Source organism: Postia placenta (assembly GCF_002117355.1).
Source record: "Postia placenta MAD-698-R-SB12 unplaced genomic scaffold POSPLAscaffold_13, whole genome shotgun sequence".
NCBI lineage: Eukaryota > Fungi > Basidiomycota > Agaricomycetes > Polyporales > Adustoporiaceae > Rhodonia > Rhodonia placenta.
Window position 1 is genome coordinate 646,838 of NW_020169844.1, and position 20,864 is coordinate 667,701.

The 20,864-nt window shown below is 51.6% G+C and overlaps 7 protein-coding genes across 7 annotated transcripts in view; 3 read left to right on the top strand and 4 right to left on the bottom strand.

Moving 5' to 3' along the window:
* Positions 1–2,543: 2,543 nt before the first annotated feature.
* On the bottom strand, positions 2,544–4,063 carry POSPLADRAFT_1151427 (hypothetical protein; the record flags this gene model as incomplete). The annotated part of the gene is made up of 7 exons (XM_024486532.1): positions 2,544–2,680; positions 2,796–2,822; positions 3,167–3,245; positions 3,276–3,356; positions 3,483–3,542; positions 3,594–3,747; positions 3,804–4,063. 7 exons carry the CDS (start codon positions 4,061–4,063, stop codon positions 2,544–2,546), a joined length of 798 nt encoding a protein of 265 aa, XP_024335731.1.
* Positions 4,064–4,441: 378 nt separating this feature from the next.
* POSPLADRAFT_1151938 (hypothetical protein) lies at positions 4,442–5,765 on the top strand (the record flags this gene model as incomplete). The annotated part of the gene is made up of 4 exons (XM_024486600.1): positions 4,442–4,657; positions 4,711–5,011; positions 5,142–5,455; positions 5,505–5,765. 4 exons carry the CDS (start codon positions 4,442–4,444, stop codon positions 5,763–5,765), a joined length of 1,092 nt encoding a protein of 363 aa, XP_024335732.1.
* A 2,807-nt stretch (positions 5,766–8,572) lies between these two features.
* POSPLADRAFT_1049101 (hypothetical protein) lies at positions 8,573–10,982 on the top strand (the record flags this gene model as incomplete). Its single annotated transcript, XM_024479662.1, has 6 exons — positions 8,573–8,727; positions 8,777–9,305; positions 9,356–9,607; positions 9,659–10,336; positions 10,393–10,485; positions 10,536–10,982. 6 exons carry the CDS (start codon positions 8,573–8,575, stop codon positions 10,980–10,982), a joined length of 2,154 nt encoding a protein of 717 aa, XP_024335733.1.
* A 571-nt stretch (positions 10,983–11,553) lies between these two features.
* Positions 11,554–13,811, bottom strand: POSPLADRAFT_1049102 (hypothetical protein; the record flags this gene model as incomplete). Its single annotated transcript, XM_024479663.1, has 12 exons — positions 11,554–11,645; positions 11,706–11,748; positions 11,837–12,037; positions 12,064–12,240; positions 12,298–12,368; positions 12,418–12,481; positions 12,543–12,712; positions 13,151–13,152; positions 13,204–13,266; positions 13,324–13,385; positions 13,551–13,599; positions 13,741–13,811. The coding sequence occupies 12 exons, from the start codon at positions 13,809–13,811 to the stop codon at positions 11,554–11,556; spliced, it is 1,065 nt and encodes a 354-aa protein (XP_024335734.1).
* Positions 13,812–15,470: 1,659 nt separating this feature from the next.
* Positions 15,471–16,814, top strand: POSPLADRAFT_1151329 (hypothetical protein; the record flags this gene model as incomplete). The annotated part of the gene is made up of 7 exons (XM_024486521.1): positions 15,471–15,569; positions 15,729–15,844; positions 15,890–15,915; positions 15,954–16,011; positions 16,327–16,412; positions 16,486–16,535; positions 16,749–16,814. 7 exons carry the CDS (start codon positions 15,471–15,473, stop codon positions 16,812–16,814), a joined length of 501 nt encoding a protein of 166 aa, XP_024335735.1.
* A 1,676-nt stretch (positions 16,815–18,490) lies between these two features.
* On the bottom strand, positions 18,491–18,814 carry POSPLADRAFT_1060028 (hypothetical protein; the record flags this gene model as incomplete). The annotated part of the gene is made up of 1 exon (XM_024481222.1): positions 18,491–18,814. One exon carries the CDS (start codon positions 18,812–18,814, stop codon positions 18,491–18,493), a length of 324 nt encoding a protein of 107 aa, XP_024335736.1.
* Positions 18,815–19,038: 224 nt separating this feature from the next.
* The window catches only part of POSPLADRAFT_1049107 (hypothetical protein), a gene marked incomplete at both ends in the record, with an annotated part of 5,068 nt that continues 3,242 nt past the window's right edge, over positions 19,039–20,864 (bottom strand). The window contains 3 exons of the mRNA XM_024479664.1: positions 19,039–19,233; positions 19,582–19,737; positions 19,801–19,962. Coding sequence (XP_024335737.1) covers positions 19,039–19,233; positions 19,582–19,737; positions 19,801–19,962 — 513 coding nt within the window. The remainder of the gene's footprint in view (positions 19,234–19,581; positions 19,738–19,800; positions 19,963–20,864) is intronic.

Here is a 20,864-nt window from a genome sequence, read left to right on the forward strand (position 1 = left end):
GAGGAAAACCAGGTTGGGCGGCCTTGCTCTCGTATATAGCCCGCGGCTGACACGGCTGACGAGGCTGGCATGTCAGCCTCGCTGGACGCTCCATGCTCTGTTTTCAAGTAGTGATCGCGGCTGGCGATGTCTGTCCATGACCGCAGAGATTTGTCCACCAAAAAGTCTACTCTTCGTCTAGAATATGTTCTGCTTCATAGTTGTTGGTGAATGAAAGCACAGTGACGGCTGATATGCTGCCTGCGCATTGTGCCGGTGAACTGTCATGGTCGAGCGACTGAATGGCTTGGACCGAGTCTGAAGATCCGAAGACGACTTAGTGAGCACGATGCTGAGGCAATTGGACGTCTGATTTCGAGGAGAGATGAATGGTCGGAGGAAAACATCAGCTGCCGGCGCCTGCGCTCGGGCGATCAAATTCGTCGGATTTTGCAAAGGCTGGTTGCAACCCTCACCCCAGGCTCCTTCCCGCCGCTGTGGGAGTTATAGGGGCTCAATCCGACAAATTTGACGCAAGCTAAGTCCTGCAAACCCATCCGCCACACTTGCGCCACAATCCGGCTACATCCGAGGCAAGATCAAACTCCGAATCCCAACCTTAAACCCCCATAACTCCCTACAGCGGCTGGCACAAAACATCTACAAACAGCGGAGGAGCGGCGCATGTCACCTAGATTAGGAAGGCAGGATACTGGCCCATCATTACATAATCGTTACGGTCCCGTGTATTACAGTAGCGTTTATGTGTCCCAGTGTCGAGTCTCGTCGTCCTCGGTGCAACTTTGTGACCATGGCCTTCACCCCTCTAATAAAAATTTTATACCTGGCTTTGACACAGATGCGCGCATCCCTGCCGAGGTTAATTTTCATCCTTCTGACTGGTGAAGGCCTCATGCAACATCCCTTCGTTGAATAACCCATCCTTGGCCTGGCTGGCACTTCAAGTTCAGCACTCTCCATGCACCTGCGACCCAGGTTCTCGACTTTTGCACTGATAATGTGGCTTCCAAGATGCAAAGTGTTGCAAACAATGGGCTTTCTGCGCGTCGTTGTTACATTCACTCATGGGGGTTGCGATGACCTCAATTGACGAAATTGAAATGTTTGGATGTCAATTATCATTTCCGGGAATCAATCCTGCCTCGTATGGGAGGTGCGGCGCCGGTCCTCCGCTGTTTGTAGATGTTTTGTGCCAGCCGCTGTAGGGAGTTATAGGGGATTAAGGTTCAAATGGGATGTCACATGATATGCACGTGATGGGTTGGCACATGATCTGTGGTAAGACTTCTATTCTCGGATACACAAGATAAAACATTGAGTACGCTATTCGGATGAAGTCCCCTATAACTCCCACAGCGGCGGGAAGGAGCCTGCCCTCACCCCCAATCCGGCTTTGAGAGCCGACTGTACCGCTCGCTCGTCTTCCCATTGAGCTTTGGACGTATGGATACTTCTACGAGGGTCTTCACACTGGAAATCTGCGTCTCTTGAAAGTGCTTGACAATTTTCCGAATCTGCGTCAGCAGATGGCCCATTGGCCTGGCCTGGCTTCTTTGGGTTTGCCTCTCATCGCAATGGGCGAAGTGGTTTGTCGTAAGAATCAGGCTTTCGAAAGCAGCGTAGCTGTTGTCACAATGAATGGATACGGAGGACCTACCCCTCGAGTTCATAGGTATCTCAAGAGCCTTGTGAGTGTCTCACACTCGAATGAAAGGTTGACCGGTCTGGACATGGTCATGCAGTACGTCAATCGATGGATTGTCCTTGCATTGTCCAGTTCACAATGTACCAGTTGAGACGTATCGTTCAGCCCCCATGGGCAACGAACAGCCCGGCTCGACGATAGATCTCTTACTAGCCCCATCCGTTGCGTCGGGTCTTGTCATCCTCTACACAGAGGTAGCGCCAGTATGTATTGTTCTCAGCATCTAGACGCATGTCGGACGATCTGTTTCCATCAGCTGACGTACGTGCGTCTTCGAGGCTATAGATGTGGGTGGGCTTTTACGCACCTCGAGGATGGTGTCGTCTTCCATCGAACCTCACTTCGCCTTTGCTTGAGCTGAGTATTCCACTCTTGGCCAATGTTGATCCCCAACGCATTTGTTTTGTCAATCTGAAATGGAGAGTGATGGTCGTATTCTGCGACGCCACCATGCACATACGCCATGCACATCCTCGATTCTCAGTGAAGATGCATGAATGTCACCAGAATGCAGTCAGCGATCTCAACCTGTCCAGAGACATTCTGTTGGGCTTGTGGCACCGGCGACTCACATTCATCGTCAAGCTGCGCGGCGATAGTCTGGGCGCGGGAGGCGGCTTGACGATGTCCATCAAAGTGAAGCGCGCCGCGAGCTCATCGTCTATGCAAAATATGAACATTTGCGCTGTCTGTGAGTGCTCAACATTTACGAGACCATACGTGATTCTGGCACACTTCACAATCCTCAGAGTGCTCAAGCGGCCTACCCGGCCTTTGCTCACCGGAGTGCAGGTACTGAAACTGCGCCCTGGAATGTGCCGACTTCAGTCTCTGGAAATCAGTCCTCGGGAGTGCGGACCACATCGCCTAGCTGGATGTCGACGCGTGCCGTCGTGGGGGCGCTCAGAGGCGGTACGGTATGCTCTGCACCAATACGACGGACGCGCAGAATCGCCGTCTTCGAGAGATTCTGCCCTCCCTCAAGCATTTCGCCGCCATGGGGCTCAGTGGGAAGCAGCCGCACCGCATTGTGAAAGTGCGGATGGACGTCGGCCGACCCATCGTGCAGCTGTTCATGGGCGCTCACGACAAGGTGAACGCGCGAGACCGACGGTGGCTATAGAAGCATGTACCTTTTTCATGTCTCCGGAGGAGCGACGGGACGACGATAATGCGAGAATGGGTGAGTCTGATGACTCAAATAATGGGGACGTTGACAACAGAGAAGATGAGTTCCGTCTGGTGCGGGAAGAGCTGGATGGTTTCATCGCTCTGGGGCGCTTATGTTCACGTCGAAAGGTTGTCGCTTGACAATCCGTCGATCTCTCAATGTAAGGCATGCGCACGCAAGGTCTTCTAATGTACATGATAGTGTGAATACAGCACTAGACTACATCGGGCGTACCTGTCCAAATCCAGTAGTCAGAGCCAATGGAGTACTCGAAAGCCTTAGATACTCACCAGCAGCAGGCAGCGAGGTAGGGACCTCCGGATTCACTACGTCATTTGATACTTCGCCTTCTGGGAGTGCGTGGTAAGACTTGACAACTTCATTCACCATTTCACCCACCAATGTCGGGGAGACGGAATTCGTCTGGGAATTGCATTGGGGCGCTGGGGCTGATTTCCGCCAGTTCGAAGGAAAGTGATTCTGATAAAGTTCCCAGCATGTCGGCTAGATGAAAGACGTGGATAAAATGTTCACACGCAGATACCAGATAGGTTACTTACAGAGCCTATGTATGATACTCCGAGTCGAAGTTGTGGTGTTTGTAACGTCTGTACTATGTCCCGCAACAGCCTCCCTAGCTTCTTTCCGGACGGCCTGGGTGGTGTTCTGCTGGGATGTTAATCATCTCATAATAATAACAAAACGGTGTCTGCACACCATCAGATCCTGACGAAGTTCAGAGATTTCCTCCATGTGAGCACAGATTTGGGATTTCAAGGGGTTCCATGATTCTGGTCGTGCAGGCCCATATTGGGCATATTTACCAGCATCCTGCAACATCAAAGATAGTTGAGGCACGAACATGCCCACGCTGCCATCCAGAATGTGTCAGCGCGGCTGAAAGGGTGCAAAATACAACGTGATCACTTTTGAATAGTGGTCTTGGTATTCTCTATAAAGCCTGGCCGACCCAAGCGCTCTTCGACTAGCCGACGCTCGTCTTCGTTAATCCCGTTTATAAAAACAGTCATATCCGCGAGTGTCGTCCGTATATGATCCAGTCGCTTGGAGCTCGAGTATCGTCTCAGTATCGCATACAACCCGCCCCCAGCGATCAGGCTGACTGCTCCGGTGGCGAGGGCAGCGACAGTGCCAGCGTCGGCGACGGCACCGGGCCAAGGTGTCATTGTCGAGATAGAGCGTTGCGAGGTGGCAGATAGGAAAGGCTTAGACGACGGACGGTTGACTTACGGTGGCCAGGCTTTAAATACGCTCAAATGCGCCAATGCGTTGCCGCTTCACGGGGCTTCTAGACTGGGACATCAACTGCCGAAATGCCCGTGACGGTCAACGGACTTTTGCAATCATGGCAAATCTAGTCTGCCGAGTTGGATCTGCTAGTAGCTGGACATATCACCCGATTGATATCATGATCAACGAGTGCCTTGAAGTCGTGATCCGTGCCGTGCTCATCTGTGGGTCCGTATTTTGATCTATTTGTCCACATACTTGAATCTCCGCACCTCCTCTCAGTCAGTCACAGCGAGGACTCTCATCTGGCGGGCATGGCTGTAACACCAGAGGAACGTCGAGCTGTGCTCGTAGAGTCGCATCGCCTCTTCTCAAAGCGTTCTAATCTGGAGCTAGAATGGGTGGATCGGCAGAAATTCCTCCAGTCGCGTGGCTACATGTTGCGTTCCAGATACCGACCTGAATGGGTGCCTTCATGGCAAGGACTGGACAAATTGCCGATCGAGTGTGAGGACGGGATACTACTTCCTGTGAGTCATCGTATGTCATCGAAAAAAGCCGTATCCTATCATACTGGCTGTAGCTACGTCCGGAGCTCACCGACGCTACGAGGATTAGTGACGGGAAGCTCGTGTACATCAAGAGAGTCAAGACGGGGGACCAAGAATCCAGAATCGCTACAATGCTCTCGTCTCCACCTCTGCTTAACGACCCGGCTAATCACTGTGTGCGTGTCCTGGACCTGTTCCAGGACGAAGACGACGCTGCAGTGTCATACATGGTCATGCCTTTTTTACGCCTTGTGGATGATCCGCCATTTGAGACTGTGTGGGACCTGCTGGACCTTGCGACCCAGCTATTAGAGGTCAGTGCGAATGACAGTCGTAGAGCTTGCCGTGACATTCTCTGCAGGGCTTGGTCTTTCTGCACAAGCACGGCGTTGCCCATCGGTAACCCCTTTTCTCGTCCTATTGCCGCCAATAGCGCAAGCTGACATTCTCCGGTGTTCCAGAGATTGTTCGTACAAGAACCTGATGATGGATGCTGATGCGTTGTTCCCAAACGGTTTCCATCCTATTCGCAAATTCTCCCTTCCGGATGGATTTACACCAGCACCTTGGCGCTCCCGCAAGGACATGCCAATCAAATACTACTATGTCGATTTTGGTATATCTGTTCAGATCCCGCCAAATACGCATGCGAAACTGGCAGTCGGACCATATGGGAGGGATCAGGAAGTGCCTGAGCTGTCTGCAGACATTCCGTACGATCCATTCAAGGTCGATATCTTCATCATCGGGAACTTCTTCCGTCGCAATCTCTACGACGTAGGCGCTATGCTGTTTAATGAGTCGCCATCACTGAGACCTGATATAGGTTTTTTCAAACGTGGATTTCTTCCTCCCGCTGATCGAGTCCATGACTCGTCGGCGGCCTGAATCGAGACCAACTGCTGAGGAGGCTCTTTCCCAGTGGCAGATAATCCGTGAGCGCGTCTCGCATGTCCACCGGGCTTGGAGACCGCGACGTCGTGATGAATTTTGGATTGAGAAGGTGGCGTACGATACCTACTCCCTTTTCGAAGGGATGTACCGCGCTGGGAAATGGCTTTTCAATCAGGCATCGTCGGGTACTTAGCTATTTTTGCCATTAAATGCTCATTGCTATCCACCATTATTTCGCGCACGGAATCGCATGCGACTATTGATATTCACTAGGGATTTTATTTATGTATTGTATGGAACCAATCGATGCAGGACGTCTCGTCGCCGTTATCCCCCCTATGCGTGCATCCTTCACCGATGACCGTCACGGCGCCCACTATTGCACTTCACACACAATGACCGTTAGTGAGCAAGACTCTGCTTCGACTTTTCGATGGCCCTTTCCAAGCTAGCATGTCGACGATCTCGCCTCTGGACCCTAGATGGGGCACGACAAGCAGCATTGAATTGGATAGCACTAATATCAATAGAGTGCATACGGTGAGTGCTTCTTATCTCACGATGGCCGTGAAGAAGGACAGGAAGGCGGAGGAATTGCACCATGGTGGGAATTGAGCGACAGCAACACCGTAGCATCTGTGAGATTTCAGCATCATGCGGTTTATCGGACATACAGGACTGTGGTCCACCCCGACTTCGTGATTTCGGAAGGACGGTATCATGAGAGATTCAATTGACAGCGGCGATCGCTCATGTGCACGATATCAGACCTATGCGAAGAAATGGAGACGTCGTGTTTTACACGCTGCTAGGACGTGGTGGGATATGAAGGAAGATGACTGATGCCCTACCGGACACGTTGTAACCGTCGGTCCTCGGAACATTTGAATCATTGCGAAGACCACTACGAAGACGCACATTAGATACTGTTCCGAAAGTGGTACTACCGCTTTCGGAACAGTGTCTAATATGCGTCTTCGTAAAGGTAGCACCTACGCTGACGCCAGCCATACCCTGAGTTTACGCATGTTACGCACCCGCAGCTCTCAAACATCGAGTCGGTTGTCCGGCGTGATTTTCGTAAGGACGCTCGGATCGACCCTGAGTTTATCGTTGATCAGCAGTGCGCACCGGGCCTCGGGCTTGGCCTGCTGAGCCTTCATACCAGAGTAGACCTACTGGGAACGTTGGTCTCCGGGCGAGCAATCTGTGCCTCGATTGCCGCATTCCGCTGCTCGTGCTCCGCATCGTGCACAACTGGCGGCCGTATTCTCTACTCGTAGATAGCATGCTTACTTTTGAGACCCTGCATCTGTGTTGCTCACCTTTGAGATGTCGCGGTGAATAGTGCTCCCAAAAGATTAACGCTGATTTAAGGTTGCACAACGAGCATAAGATTGTACGCTTTGTGCGCCTCGATGAGCTTTGTGCAGCGGCCAGTGCATTGTTGATCCTTTCCACCGGGGCATCTAGCGCCGGGGCATTCTCCACCACCCCCGGCTGCTATTGCGGTGTTCCGCGGATCCTTCTTGCTATGTGAACGCTGTCTGCGCTGCTGAGAAGACCACGCGTATAAAAATGGGGGTGTCTACTTGAGGGAGCCCGTGCTTTGATTTCGATAAGGCATCAGGAAAGCGGGATGCAAAAAGCATGGCAGGATACGCCCGCAGAATACACGAGCATCGAGGAGGGCACGAGCATCAAGATGCTCAACATCCGCGATCGAAGGCACATGTTATCGTGACTCACCACTGTGTAAGATGGCTCGACAGTATCTCGAGGAGACACGGGCACATGACTATATGAACACATGTACAGGTAAATGGACTCGCGCACCTGCAGTAGATCTCTGTGCTCGGCCCTGCCATCGCTGGCAACTTCCTCAGAATGTTCGATTCCAGCTCTTGATATTAATACACCTACACTTGAACGGGTTACTTACTGGTAGTAGCTGCTGCCCGGTCAGATGAGGTCTTCCCACGCTACATTTAGCGCTCGCTCGAGCATCAGCTGAGGCTTGAACGCGTACTACGGTATTTGGACCTGTGAAGACGTTACATGTCCTGAATAGTGATGGTACGGTCGTCTTTCAAGCTCGTGGAATACATTTTTACCCTCATAAATATCAGTATTGGTAGATCTTCAATATTTGGAGAGGCACAGGTACCGCATTCGGTTCTCGCTAAAACGCGCTTAAAGATCTCATGGATGTCCTTCCTCGCTCATGCAAGGTCGCTGAGGCCGCACTGTAAACAAATATGGGTGCAGGTGGTCGGCTAGCCCAGTGAGTACATCTCTGAGAGAGGCATCGCTGCGTCTCCAGTCACCTACGATACTGTCCATCCCTGAACGGACGGGAAATGGGCCATGCGAGCAGCAAGCCGGGAGTTTATGACCATATTTAACTGTCGGCTCAATTGCAACTAAGGACCGAGATGCATGGTGCCGTGTTCTTCTCATACGGTGTTTTCTAAAGAAGCGAGGAGTCGAGCGAACACTCTTATGTTTGCAGCTATTCGATCCCGCTGTACTTCATACGCAAACGGCTGCGAGTTTTTCGATTCCTGGAAGATGTGATTATCTAGTCGCGATTTATAGATGCAGGTATGTTGTCTCGTTGTGCTGGATGTCTCGAGATATATGCTGATTCCTTTGATAACGAAGATGGGGCGGAGTGCTCGCACCAGATCCACTCAATGGCTGTAGCCAGGGCACGTTGGTCCTTTTACGAAAGCATGGCCCAAAATGCCACCGTGTCAAAGAGCGATCCACAGTGTACCCCTTCTTTCCGCGCACCTCGATCGAAGGCCGCCACGACGTCATAGGTTGCGATCGTCCACAAAAGGCAGGACGACGAGGACGCGTTTGACAGAAAGTCGAACATGGCGGAGGGGACGAATGAGCGTCGCTTACATACGCTGGCGGCGCGACATAAAGTCGGCCATGTTCGACTTTCCTCTCTCTCTCCAGCACTATCACCACCCCGCATCCTCTCGCAATATGCTCATCCCAATTCAGCTCATCTTTACCGGTCTCCTGGCGCTCCTAGCGGCGCTGCACGGGCCCAACCTGCTCGACGTGCACGGCATCGACGTGCTCATTGATGGCGTCGTCACCGGTGTCGTCGTTGCTCGCGACCGCACGGACTATCTCGTGTATGTCTTCGCTTCCATTCTACATCTGCTTGGGCTTACTGCCTTTCAGTCGGACAGTCGTCGACTCGGCGGTGTCGAGCACGTTCCGGTTGTTCGACACCCCTCCCCAGACAGCCCTCCGAGACTGTGGTCGCGTCGACGTTATCTACGTACCGGTTCTCGTGGGCAATGTGTCAATGAACCTGGACAACATGGTCTGCCCCGCCGTCTGGGATGTGTTCATGGCGCCCGACATCGTTCTCCCTGCGGCCTCAGCACCGTCAAGCCCGCACGTCAAGGGCCGTGATACGTCGTTGTTCGCACCGCTCGTCGACGTTGTCAACACATCCCGGCCCTTACCATGGACGCTCATCACGACGCAACCTGCCTCGACCGTCGACGTCTTCACGATGCCCTCCACACTCCCACTCGAGGGCATCACCTTGTTTGATCTCATCACCATTCTCCTCATCATGCCTGTGGTCGCTGTCGCGTTCCTCATGAAGCACAGGGTGCCATCCAAGATCCGGAAGCAACTGAACGTCGAAGCGGGGCCTAGAGCCTCTCCGTTCAACCCAGCTATGCCGGACACGCCCAAGGTAATAGCTAGTACATCCTCATCAAGCATCGTACTCATGAGTCATTGCAGCCTTCAACGCCGCATATCACCACATCGGAGACTCCCGAGACCCCCGAGGGCTACTACGTCGACCTCGAGTACACCCCAGACCCCGTCGAGTTCTTCATGTTTGTCTTCACTGACGTGACCGACTTTCTCCTGGGACTCGTCAAGGACGTCGTCTTGCCTTCATCGATCTCAAAGGACGACGAAACACTTGGATGCTTTAATTCTTTCTACGAGTTTATGGCCGAGCTTAAACTAGTTCCCTCGGTCCTCGAGGTTGGTGTCCTTGCTCGTAACATTGAATGCCATGCTGATATAGATTGCCAGAGTGTCGACGCGTGTGGGCAGCAGAGTCCGGTACTCTCGTCCCCGTCGATGCCCTCTAACGTTGTAGAAGACATTCAAGTGTCCCCGTCCCCAGTCGAAGATGATGTTCACATGACCGTCCCTCCCGCAACTTCCCCTGCTCCTCCCACGGCACCGTTACCGTCGCCTCTTCTCCCCGCCTTCTCCCTCTCCTCGCTACCTGCTATCAAGTCGCCCGTCGCGCAGCCATCTAAACAGCCAAGCAAGTCATGGGCATGGGCCATCGATCTATACCTGCGCATTCGGGCCTCGCAGGATATTCAGGATAGCAAGCCATCTCAGTCTGCATCTCCAGATCCGACGAGGTACCGTCCTATGCCGTACTTCAAGAATGGCACACTCCAAGAAGGCATCGTCGATACGCACGTCGGATGGAACGAGCCACTCGCGTTCCCAGACGCGGCCGAGGAGAACGATCCGGTACCGCGGTCGGTCGCACGAGAGCGGCTCTACGACGTGATGAATAGTGGCGTTGCGCGCAAGACATCCGGCGCGAGCGTCGAGCCAATGTACATCCCAAGGACGCGGAGACGGAAGCGACGAAGGAAGGGCGACGCCCCCAATGTCACAGAATCGAGCGGAGCGACAGCTGATAGTGATGCGCCTACTACGTCTGCGTCTGCCCCAAAGGCCGCACAGGTACGTGTTTGTTCTTTATCGTGCTGGACGGACGACGCTGATTCAACCGTGGTCAGCCGCCTCTCCGGCAGAGGCCTGTCATCGCGCGAGCGGGACTCGCTGCGGTCCGAGGCGTACTGGCACCCCCACCCCGCCGACCCAGAGTACCGGTGAGCTCTCATCCCTGTATTAATGTATTCATTATATTAACCTTTTGCAGGCTGTCGCTCCCGTCTCTCCCGTCTCTCCCGTCTCTCCCGTCTCTCCCGTCGCCCCTCCCCCGCCTCCGCCAAGGATCACATCGATTGTGGTTCACAATGCAAGCCCATCCACGAAGCCTGGTCTGCTTCCTCCTAGATCCCCCATCCTCCCTCCGTCCGACGACCACTGGAAACCCTTGATCCGCTCCAACGAATCATCCTCCTCCTCCTCCAAACTGCCTGCAGCTCGTGTCCGTATGCTTCCCCCTCCCTCCTCTGACGCTCCCAGAATCTCTCGCGGACCTTCTATGACTGTGGAACAATCGCTATTCAATGTGCCTGTCCGCGTCATTTCTGGCAAGCGAGGCAAGGGCAAGCAAGTCTCTCGGTCAATGGTGTTCCATGAGGCACTCGACTCGCTTCAGGAATCACACGAGGAATCCGATACCCCCACCGCCATTCAGTGAATCACATCTCCTAGAAACCAATCCTCACCCACCTTCATCTTGTGTCCAATTCCTACAAGACATCCCTTCGAGCCGCCCTCCTCGAGGTTGATTATTCCCGGCCGTCAAATATCATGCGCCGCAGACCACTTATAGCCCTAGATTATCTTATACCCATCTCATTACTCAAGGAGCGATCTTTCTTTTTGTATGGACATTATATCTCTTCCCTGTAGCATCAACGTCATTTTATGGTGTCCTCCGTGTCTCATTCTACACTAGTCCATCTCCGCTGTTTACAAATGCCTCGCGCGCCTTGATACTTACTCGAGACGCTATGTGTGACTTATCTTGAGATGTGTGCAATCTTCCCTGTGCGGCAGAGTTGGATTAATCGTGTGGTGGAACTTTCTCGGCTTGCCTGAGATGCGCTTTGTGCCAGATTTGCATGATCCAGGATCATTGTAAAAATAATAGTCTAAAGATACACGCTACGCGATACGAAACAATGGGAAATAGGATGCGCCACTAGTCTGGATCGCAGGCTGATACAGTAGAAGGGAATACTTGAGAAGAGAACGGACAGCACAAACTAACCTGAATGGGTGAAACCGACCATGGGCTGGTCGTATCTAATGTTCGTGTTGAAGTCGGTTTGCTGCATAGACCCCATCCAGTTGAAGCCTGTACGAACATTGGTTTGAGTTTGAAATGCCCATATGCATGCACCAGTCATGGACGTACCGGGCAACACCATATCTGGCCAGTCCGTGATCGACTGCATCGACTGCAGAAGCTCCGAGTCGTAGAAGAGAGGCGGAGAGAAGAAGCCCGGAATGTCCAGGTCAGACGTGGCTGTCGGCTGCGCTGCGTACTGTGGCGCCCCAGCAGCGATCTGAGCTTGCTGGAGCTGAAGTAATGCAGATGGTGGCGGAGGCGTGTCCGGTTTCGGACTGGAGGCGGCGCTCGACGTCGCCGGCGGAGGAGACAGCGATTGGCGCGCAGAGAGCGTGCCAGGCGCCTGCGATGGCGAGGACCGTGCCGATGACTGTTTTGAGGGCACGCGCCGAGGCGACCTGACGGATGCTGGCGACTGGTCTACCCTTGCCATGGGAGTGGCCAGCAGCCCTTGCAGAAAGCGGGAGTAAAGCTTGGGGCCGTGGCGGTCATCGATGGCCACTTCTGGCGAGCTCAAGAGGTCGATCACCCGTTGGACGAGATCTCTGATCTCGACGCGCCGTTCGCGAGAAAGGTGCTGCGCGTACTTGGGTTGCAGGAGCTGTCGATTGCATGATTCAGTGTCTGCACGGCACAACGCTAGCGCTTCGTGATTTACCTTGACCAAGAAGGCCGAGGCGAACGTGACAAAGACACACTGGGCTTCTGGGCCGTGCCGGAGGTAGATTTCTGGTCGGACGTCAGCTAAGAATACGTCTTCCCCACCATTCCACCTTACTTTGGCTAGGTATCGCGATATCCTCGACGACAGCTTTGACAGTATCTGTTGCGGCCCAAAGGCACTACAGAGGGGGGGGGGGTATCAGCTTCTGTCATTCACACAGAAGTCTAACCGGAACCTACCCGCCAGAGGAACGGCCCCTCATCCGTCGCAGCCGCCTTTCCGAAGGAATACTGGAAGCCCACCGGCAGCACCGACAGACGCGCATAGCTGAACGCGAGCTTGAGAAGCCCCGTGCGGAAGTGGCTCTGCTGGTCGCCCGTGTTCGCCTCGCACACATGCGGATCCATGTCTCCCACAGCCGCGCCAAGCGGTCGTCCGTCTCACTCGCGATCTTGGCCAGATCGCCCTCCTACAAAGCAAACGCAAATACATACTGCAGCGAAGTAAATACCCATGCAATTTGCTAAAGGAAACTTTCTTGAGCACGCAGTGCAGAAAGACGACGAAAAAGCAGATTACCGAAGGCTCTCAAAGATATGATTGACTATGAGAGCACATGAGAACGGCTTGCAATGGCACAAAAAGCACCAAATCATACCGTGTGTATTGTCAGAGGCAATCGATACCATTTTTGCGGCAGGACTGCGAGAGCTCTGTGGTCAGCTCTGTCCTCCTCAAAGTTCAGAGTATTGATTAACGTTTACGGATGCAGTATCTGTGAGGCAGTAAATTTTGTGGACTCGTGCTGTTATCACGTACTGGCTGTTGCACTACTGCAATTATGAACCCCTGCCGGGACATGAGTGCGACCATAATGCGCTGACAGAGTTACGGACTCACTCCAAGAGCCCAGACAACCAGAAATCGTGAGCTTGACATTCAGTAGACACTACCATGAACGCACTGTCCGTTTCCATGATCATCTGTACTCATGCACGCAGACGTACATACCAGACTCACGGAGAGATTGCCACATTGCGCAGAAAGTCTTCGTGGTGTGTTACGTTTTCCACCCACGAGACCTGATGGAATATCGTTATGCTATGGCGCATCAAGTGTCATGTCAAATGGGGAACGATACTAGCCACTGCAATTGACACCATTTTGATCGTATCCAGAAAGCTCATAACATAAAGCATTTCGCTTCATTCCCGTAGTAGTACTGAATCGTAGGATTTAGGACTCACTTCACCAGAGAAAGGCAACCTTTGACGCAGCCTTAAGCCTGATGTACGCCTTCATATAACATTTGGCTTACAAAGCATTTCAAAGATACGTGATCCTTGGGGTAATGGTGAAAACTGTATGTGCGAGTGACAATCCATAGAGCCTGAAATTTATTGGATTAGTCTGACGCTTGAGAGTGAGTGTACGTACGTGGAACTGATTATGCATCCAATAAAATACGCGCCGACCGTATTGTTGAGCAACGTGGCAGGGTTGGTCATAACTCACAATAAGCGGATTAAGGCAGATGAAAGAGTAGACCTAGTACGGTAGGCGGATGTGGTATCTGAGAGAGGCGACGTCCTCGCCTTTGTATAGCTTTATATTCCAGCAAAACTAATAACGACGGGCCTCCTCTCACAGATTTTTGGGGGGCAATGTGGGGCAGAAACTTACGGCAGGCATCGGCAGTGGTGCAGATGTCTGGCTACTGATGGTCAGATTGAGGAAGCTACTGGCGTCGCGCCGTGGGGTGCAGAGTTCATCGCTGTCTGCCATTTCACCCGGAAGCAGAGGGTAATGGAGTAGATTTTGACGAATATTGACAGGGCGCGTCCCCGAGCGCCGAGCGCCGCTATGCTCCATGCCGCCTATCTGCAATTTTTGCGAAGGTCTATCGTGATGAGGTTTGCTGTCATAGACAGCATCCGCTATCATAGTACCTGATGCATCATATCGAAGATGAATAATTGGGTATGGGTAAGCTATAGGCACGTATAAGGCTCGAGCCTGGGCCGGCAGGTCGTGGATTGAGTGACAATATTCTTATCTACAAACATTCCGCGCGCGAGCTACGCAAGCGTGTGGGTTAAACTGAGTCGAATAGCCAGTATGCCTTAGTCTGTTGATTGACCGTAAGTGGAAGAGGTTGGAAGTTGTCAAGGATTAAAGACTTATCATAGCGTCTCCTCAAGAGCGCCTCGGACGTTTCCGTATGCAGATCAAACTTTATTTTGTCACTGTCCTCCCGTCGTTCAGGTGGCAGGTCGCCCAATCTTTGAGTCCGGACAAACGCGCGGCCTTTTGCGTGCTGTATGCTCCACGCTAGCTTGTCGAATTCAAAGAACTAGCAGGCCGGAAGGTCTGTACACCGCCGCCAAGAGTCCAAGTAGATGACGGCCGACGATGCTGGCGCATCCGACACCAAACCCCTTCCGGTTTTGAGTCCGCGAGATACGTAACGGTCTCCGGGGGTGTATCGATGACAGTTATTTACAAACACGTCATCCTATTGTGCGTGCTTCATTTTCAGCGAAAGCTGTAGCTTGAGAACATTGAAACACCCCTGCGAACTGCTAGAGTGGCAAATGTACATGTGGTCTCAGCACACCACGAAACCTGATTGTAAGCATCGTGTACCGCCCACTCCGCTTCATCGCAAACAGTAATTAGTGATTGGACATTGGTCTGCGAGCATGAACCTGACCTTCTTAGCGCGTTTCGGCTGTCGTAGTTGTCTCGACTTGAACCTGCATAGCGTATGAATTCTGACGGTATCCTGCTTGTCCTCCTTGATTGATACTAAGTAATACATTGTCTCCAACGTATCCGCCGGGTCTATCCGACTTGAAGTGGTTGCGCATGTTGAGCCTTCGCATTGAAGACATGGTCATGAGAACGCAGTTTCCACGTCGGCATTTAGCACTCACAATGCGAAGAGAGAGTTCACATAAACTGCAGAAGATAATCCTCAGGCGTCATGGTAGATCCTTACACGCTAACTCACGTTTACTTCCCGGGTAGTATAAAGCTAGCCAGACCAATTCGAACGGGCTCGCATGCAAAGTGCCAAGGAACTATAACCTTGTCAGCAACGCATACATGTGGTTCTCAAATTAGATCTCTTGCCGTAGCGAACTCGAGTAGCTGGACAAGACTTGATGCAGGTCAACTTCGAAACAGCGCCAGTCTATACTGACGACTTACGCGACAACAATTCCGCGGTGTATTATGTAGAGGACAAGCGACATTATCATGTGGTCTGTGCTGGGCATCCCATCAGCTAAGCTGCATGCATTGCGAATGAAAGGTAAAATCAGGCATACCCGTGGAATCCAGTTCTCTTCCTGTGCAGTATCAACGATAAAGAGACTGCGATGTAGACATCCGCAACTCCAGCCATCAATATGTGTGTACAGCCAGGGACCTGGACGGTTGCGAGTTATGATCAAACCATTATGTTAGTATACCGGACGAACTGCAGCGTTCTGGATAGCAACCGCGATGTTGGAGTTCTTCTCACTGCGGAGGTCTTGTGAGCATGCGGCAATCAAAACTATATGATTGAATTAACTCACAGATTACAGATGGTTGCTGCCATTCATGGTCGGTCATATGTCAGCTGCTTCCAATGCGATATACAGGTACACCCTGCATACCGATACAGAAGCCTATTGGATATGAGGATCAGATCGATGATAGGTATTAATATAGCGACAAACCAAAGGATATAAGGCACATGAGTCCCTAGTAAATCCTTTCGATTCGGTATCTATGCACAGCATTACCGTTCGAGACGTACCACCGTCATAGTCAAAAGCAATTGATATTGCCGGTGTTCAGCAACTTCTCAGATGCAGTAAGCAAATAGAAGATCTGATATTTACACAGCTCACCTCTCCAGATGCAATAAATGAAATACCTGTCGACGGGATCTTATATATTTCAATTCCACAGGCAGTTGAAAATTCACACACATTTGCACAATTAATATAGTTACACCCTATTCATCGTCAGATCGTCAACGTGCGGCTCCTATATTTACACGTTGGCTTACCTCAAGGAAAAAGTCGGCCTTCAGCGGAAATATCAGCAAAAAGTCGGTAAGCATGCGCTTGTTGATGGCATACCAGGAAGCTCCTAACAGATATCCGTGAATGCACGAATCGACGTCAGGATGGGATGACGCGCCTTTCAACTGTGAGAAGGGCGAAAGGATTGGAGTGGTTTGTTACGTTCCAGATCCAGATACACTGAGCTGAGTTTCAATATTTTTACGTAGAAAGCTCCGGTTGAATATCACGAATCCTCACCCAAATTTCTGTGATCGTTCTAGCTGTGTCCAATGACCTAGAAGTGTTCTTGGGGAGAGGTCATATATGCAGAACACTCGAGTACATACCATAGTAATGCAACCTGAGAACAATTATGGTGCTCAGACAAAATGGTTTCTAGTAATGGATTCAAGCACGTACGAAGAGTTTCAACCATATGCGGTCCAGTGAATACCACCGCATGTAATACAATGTTTGGGCACAGGTAATGCCATACAGACTTTGGGACTTTTGAATCAATGTATACAGCATTCTATTATCTCACTCACAAGGTGCCGATAATGCTGCCGATGAGGCTACAACCGATAGTACTGTTCAGTTGCGCGTTCAAACTCATTGAAGATGCAGCGGAGGCGTGATCACCGAGGGACCGTAGAAGGCAGATAGATGTCACCTTATAGCATGATTTATTTACCAATCCTAGAGGATATCCGAGGCTGTGTCGGCAAGAGATCTGTCAAAACATCTGTGCCGCTGCCTTATCAGACAAATCCCTTTCTTAGCGGCGAAGTGGCATAACCTTGCCGGATGGAATCCTCGCTAAAAGCGAACACATTCAAGGACCCTATCTCGCCTTTGGTGCCTGGACATACCGGACATGAGAACCACAGTGGAATTTGTGTGGGATTATTCATGAACAGGCCAGCAGTCGACACGCCTGCCGTGAATTTGTTGCTCGATTTTACTTTGCTTACAAGCCGACAATATGTTCTTTTGTTTCCCGATCTGACTTTGTTACTGGCACGCAGTACATTAGAGATATCTGTAGGCGGGCCGAAAATCTGAGCCTGATAGTCGCATAGTTCTGGTTTCTTTGCGTCCTCGAGATTCTGCGGTATGCATAGACGATTGGGGGTCGGGACCGCAATATACGAGAAGGCCAGGTTGAAACACTCAACGATAAATCGGGATGACCGCCTTGGACAGTTCCATTCTCAGGGAAAATGATGAACAAGGCCGAAATGTGATCCTGAGCGAATGTTTGATCACGCTTCCAAATGGTGTGGAACATCACATACCTAATGGTCCATGGAGTGCGGCAAACCTGTCGAAGAATAAAACACATCCGGCATGGAACCACTCAAAGACCCTGTCGTTGTTGACAATTAGCTCATATCATTTCGAGCAACGCCTTGGAGTCACCTCGGTGTTAGTAGCCAGTAAATAAATAAAATCAGCATGATTGCTGTGGGGGGATCCCTTGACATGACGCCGTCGAACGTTGAGAGCTGTTATCGCCCGAGTGGTTCGCATCACCAAGTGGCTTCGGCTATGGTTATTTGAGCCGCTTGGATGTTGGTTTTGAGGCTGGATGCTCCTACAAGCGCCGAACAAGCGCCGACGGCCGTGATCACAATGTCAGAACGAACAGATATGTGTTCATCTTCTGGTACACACTATCACTTCTACATATACATACACTCATTCTCACGTCCAAACGCAAACCTATTTGCTGGATAGTCTGGACGTAGACTTCACCTTGGGAGACTATCTGTCGCTTAGTTTCGCCGTGCTATTGAACTGCAGCTCTCAAGAACGATTCTTCTCAGCTATAGTCACTAGCAGGCTTGTAGGTCACCAACCACAACCAGTGTCTAATTCCACGACACCTCGTACAGGTTACCTCCAAGTCTTGCTCGACATGGAATTGGCAGCGTCCTTGGGTGCCTACGCCTTCACCATCACAACCAATGCTGTGTATCACACCTTCTCTTCGCTGATATCGCTGTCAATGCGGCTCTTGTGGCTATTCGCATGCAAGTTCATCACGCCACATAAAATCTGGCTGGCAGTGCAAGCTCTCCCAACAGTGGTTATCGGTGCTGTTCACTGTATCGACATAGCCGTCAGGATGAGTAAAGTTCTGTTTCTTCCCTTGGTGAGTTTCGCAGCGCCGAACGTAAGACCCTGCGCCAGAGAACGAAACTTAGTCTTTCTGTGTCTCGAGGCCCGCACGCGAACTGGGCGGCGTCATGCTCTGGGTAGTCCGAGTACTCTTGATGGACTCGCCGCTCATAATCCAGCTGCTTCTGTGCTATATCCTTGGCCGCCTCCTCGTCGAGATTGTGGCCTCGGTCAACAAGTTCAAGCTCGACAACCTCCCGGAAGAAGAATATAATCGAATAGCCGATCTCGGGCTTCAATGTCTTGCCGCCCTTGCTCTCCTTCATGGAACAATCTATGTACGACACCTCATGCTCGATTTCTTAGCTGGTTTGGAGTCGACAGTCCATCGTTTCCTAAACCCGGACCCTCTCACCATGGAGTTAGCTGCCGAGTTCAATTCTTGGCTAGGGGACGCCGCTCTCCTTTCTGCGTAGGCATGTACCATGTACCAACCAATAATGTATTTATACGAGACTCGCTTTGTTGTAGTCGTAGCACCATGCGGCTTTCAAGTCGGTTCATTGGTCTCCTCAGAGTCCTCTCGCTGAGTTGGAATTGGTGGCATCTGAACGACGAAGGAAGAGCGGTTCTTCTCTGAGAATGATGTCCGTGTTGCCGCTCTAGCTTTCTCTCGGCCACAGAGATGAGCACACATGATTTGACAGGCCAACTGAGGCTCCGTCTCGCGCAATTGCAATGCAACCTAAGATCAAAATCCGTCGACATCGGCATGTCGAACCCCGATGCACTAAGGTATTACACCACCCATCTATCTACATTGACATGCACCCTACCCTACGCTCTTCCTGATCTTCAGGAGCCGCTTCCCACGAGGACATGCTCGATACTCGGAACACAGCACTAGTTAAACCGCGGACAGCTTTCACATGTGGAGGAAACCCAAGGACTCCGGGACAAAGCACGAGAGGATGACGCTTAGAACGCACAGGTCTCTGCGTAATCTTCAGACCGAGGAGGACGAATCATCGCTATCCTCGGCTTGAGGAGCCGCCTGGAAGCCCGGCGTTGACATCGCGCCCGCCGAACGTACTTTTCCAACTCCACGGAGCATTTCCCCCAAAGCATGATTGAACCCAATCCGCCTGAAACTGAACTTCATTCCCACCATCTCTCCGCTTTCGTACATCGGTTTCACCTCCGTGCGATGCCTCTTATGACCGGACAGGCGAATCAGTTGTTCGCGAGTCTACATTCAGGGGACACACGCCCATCGATGTGTGTTGTATGACTTGAAGAGACAGCAGCTCACCTGATCGGGAAGAGCTATGAAAGCTTCCCTTGACAATTCCTCCGAGTCGGCGTTGGCCGATGTGAAGGTGCCAAGATATTTCCACTCAAACCCGTTGTATGCGACAAATTCCATTTTGTCTCTAAGCAGCTTCTTGTTCTGCACCTTGTTCCAGTTCCCCTTCTTCGTCCGGATACGGGTCGGTCGCACAAGGAATCCTGAAGAAGGAAACTCCCCCCAGACCACGTCGTCTCGTAACTTGACGATAGTCATCGCTCCGCTATCATGCGTAGCGCAGATGAAATCGGCGCACAGAGCGTACAACGAAATGTCTTCACTTACCACGACTAGTAGTGGCATCAGTGAGACAGAAGTACAGGCAGGACTCAACGCTCACTACTTTGGCAGCTTTCAAATATTCCTTGGGATTTCGCTCCAGACAGAAAGTGATCGGTGCGTCGTCGACGGGTCCATCTTGAGGACTTGCAGATAGGAACAAACCACCAGTGGTCTGCACAGGTTGGAGGCCTGAGCCGAGCGCATTGACATTCTGAAGTTGCATGCGTATGCGTGCTATCTCAGCGGTCAGCTCTTCATTTGACGCCTTCCCAACAGCTCAGACGTCAATGCAGAACCAGATGCAGGCACGGGAAGAATAACATACTTCTGCGGCCTCGAGTCGGCGCCGAAGGCGGTCAAGCTCCCCGTTTTGAATGTTGAGAACGATCTGAAGAATGCCAGAGGGAACATCAGCAGTCATGGTAGTCATGGTTGACGCAGAGGAAAGGCTGCAGAGACGAGTCTCACCCACGGACTGCACTTCTGCACCTCGTGCTGATTCAATGAGGTACCGAAGAGCAATCCGCAGACATCTACACGTCAAACTCAATCATGAGAAGCACCCGGACACCGTGTTGGAAGGTCCATCCGTGGACTAGCTTCGACGCGCTCAACGTTTCATTCGGGCAGTCTCCATTCACATCTAGTAAATGTTCTTAGAGCACGGTGGACATTCTCCTCAGTGAGGTGTATTGCAGGACACGGAGAATCGAAACTATGGTCTTGACGCTCAGAGCACCGCAGAC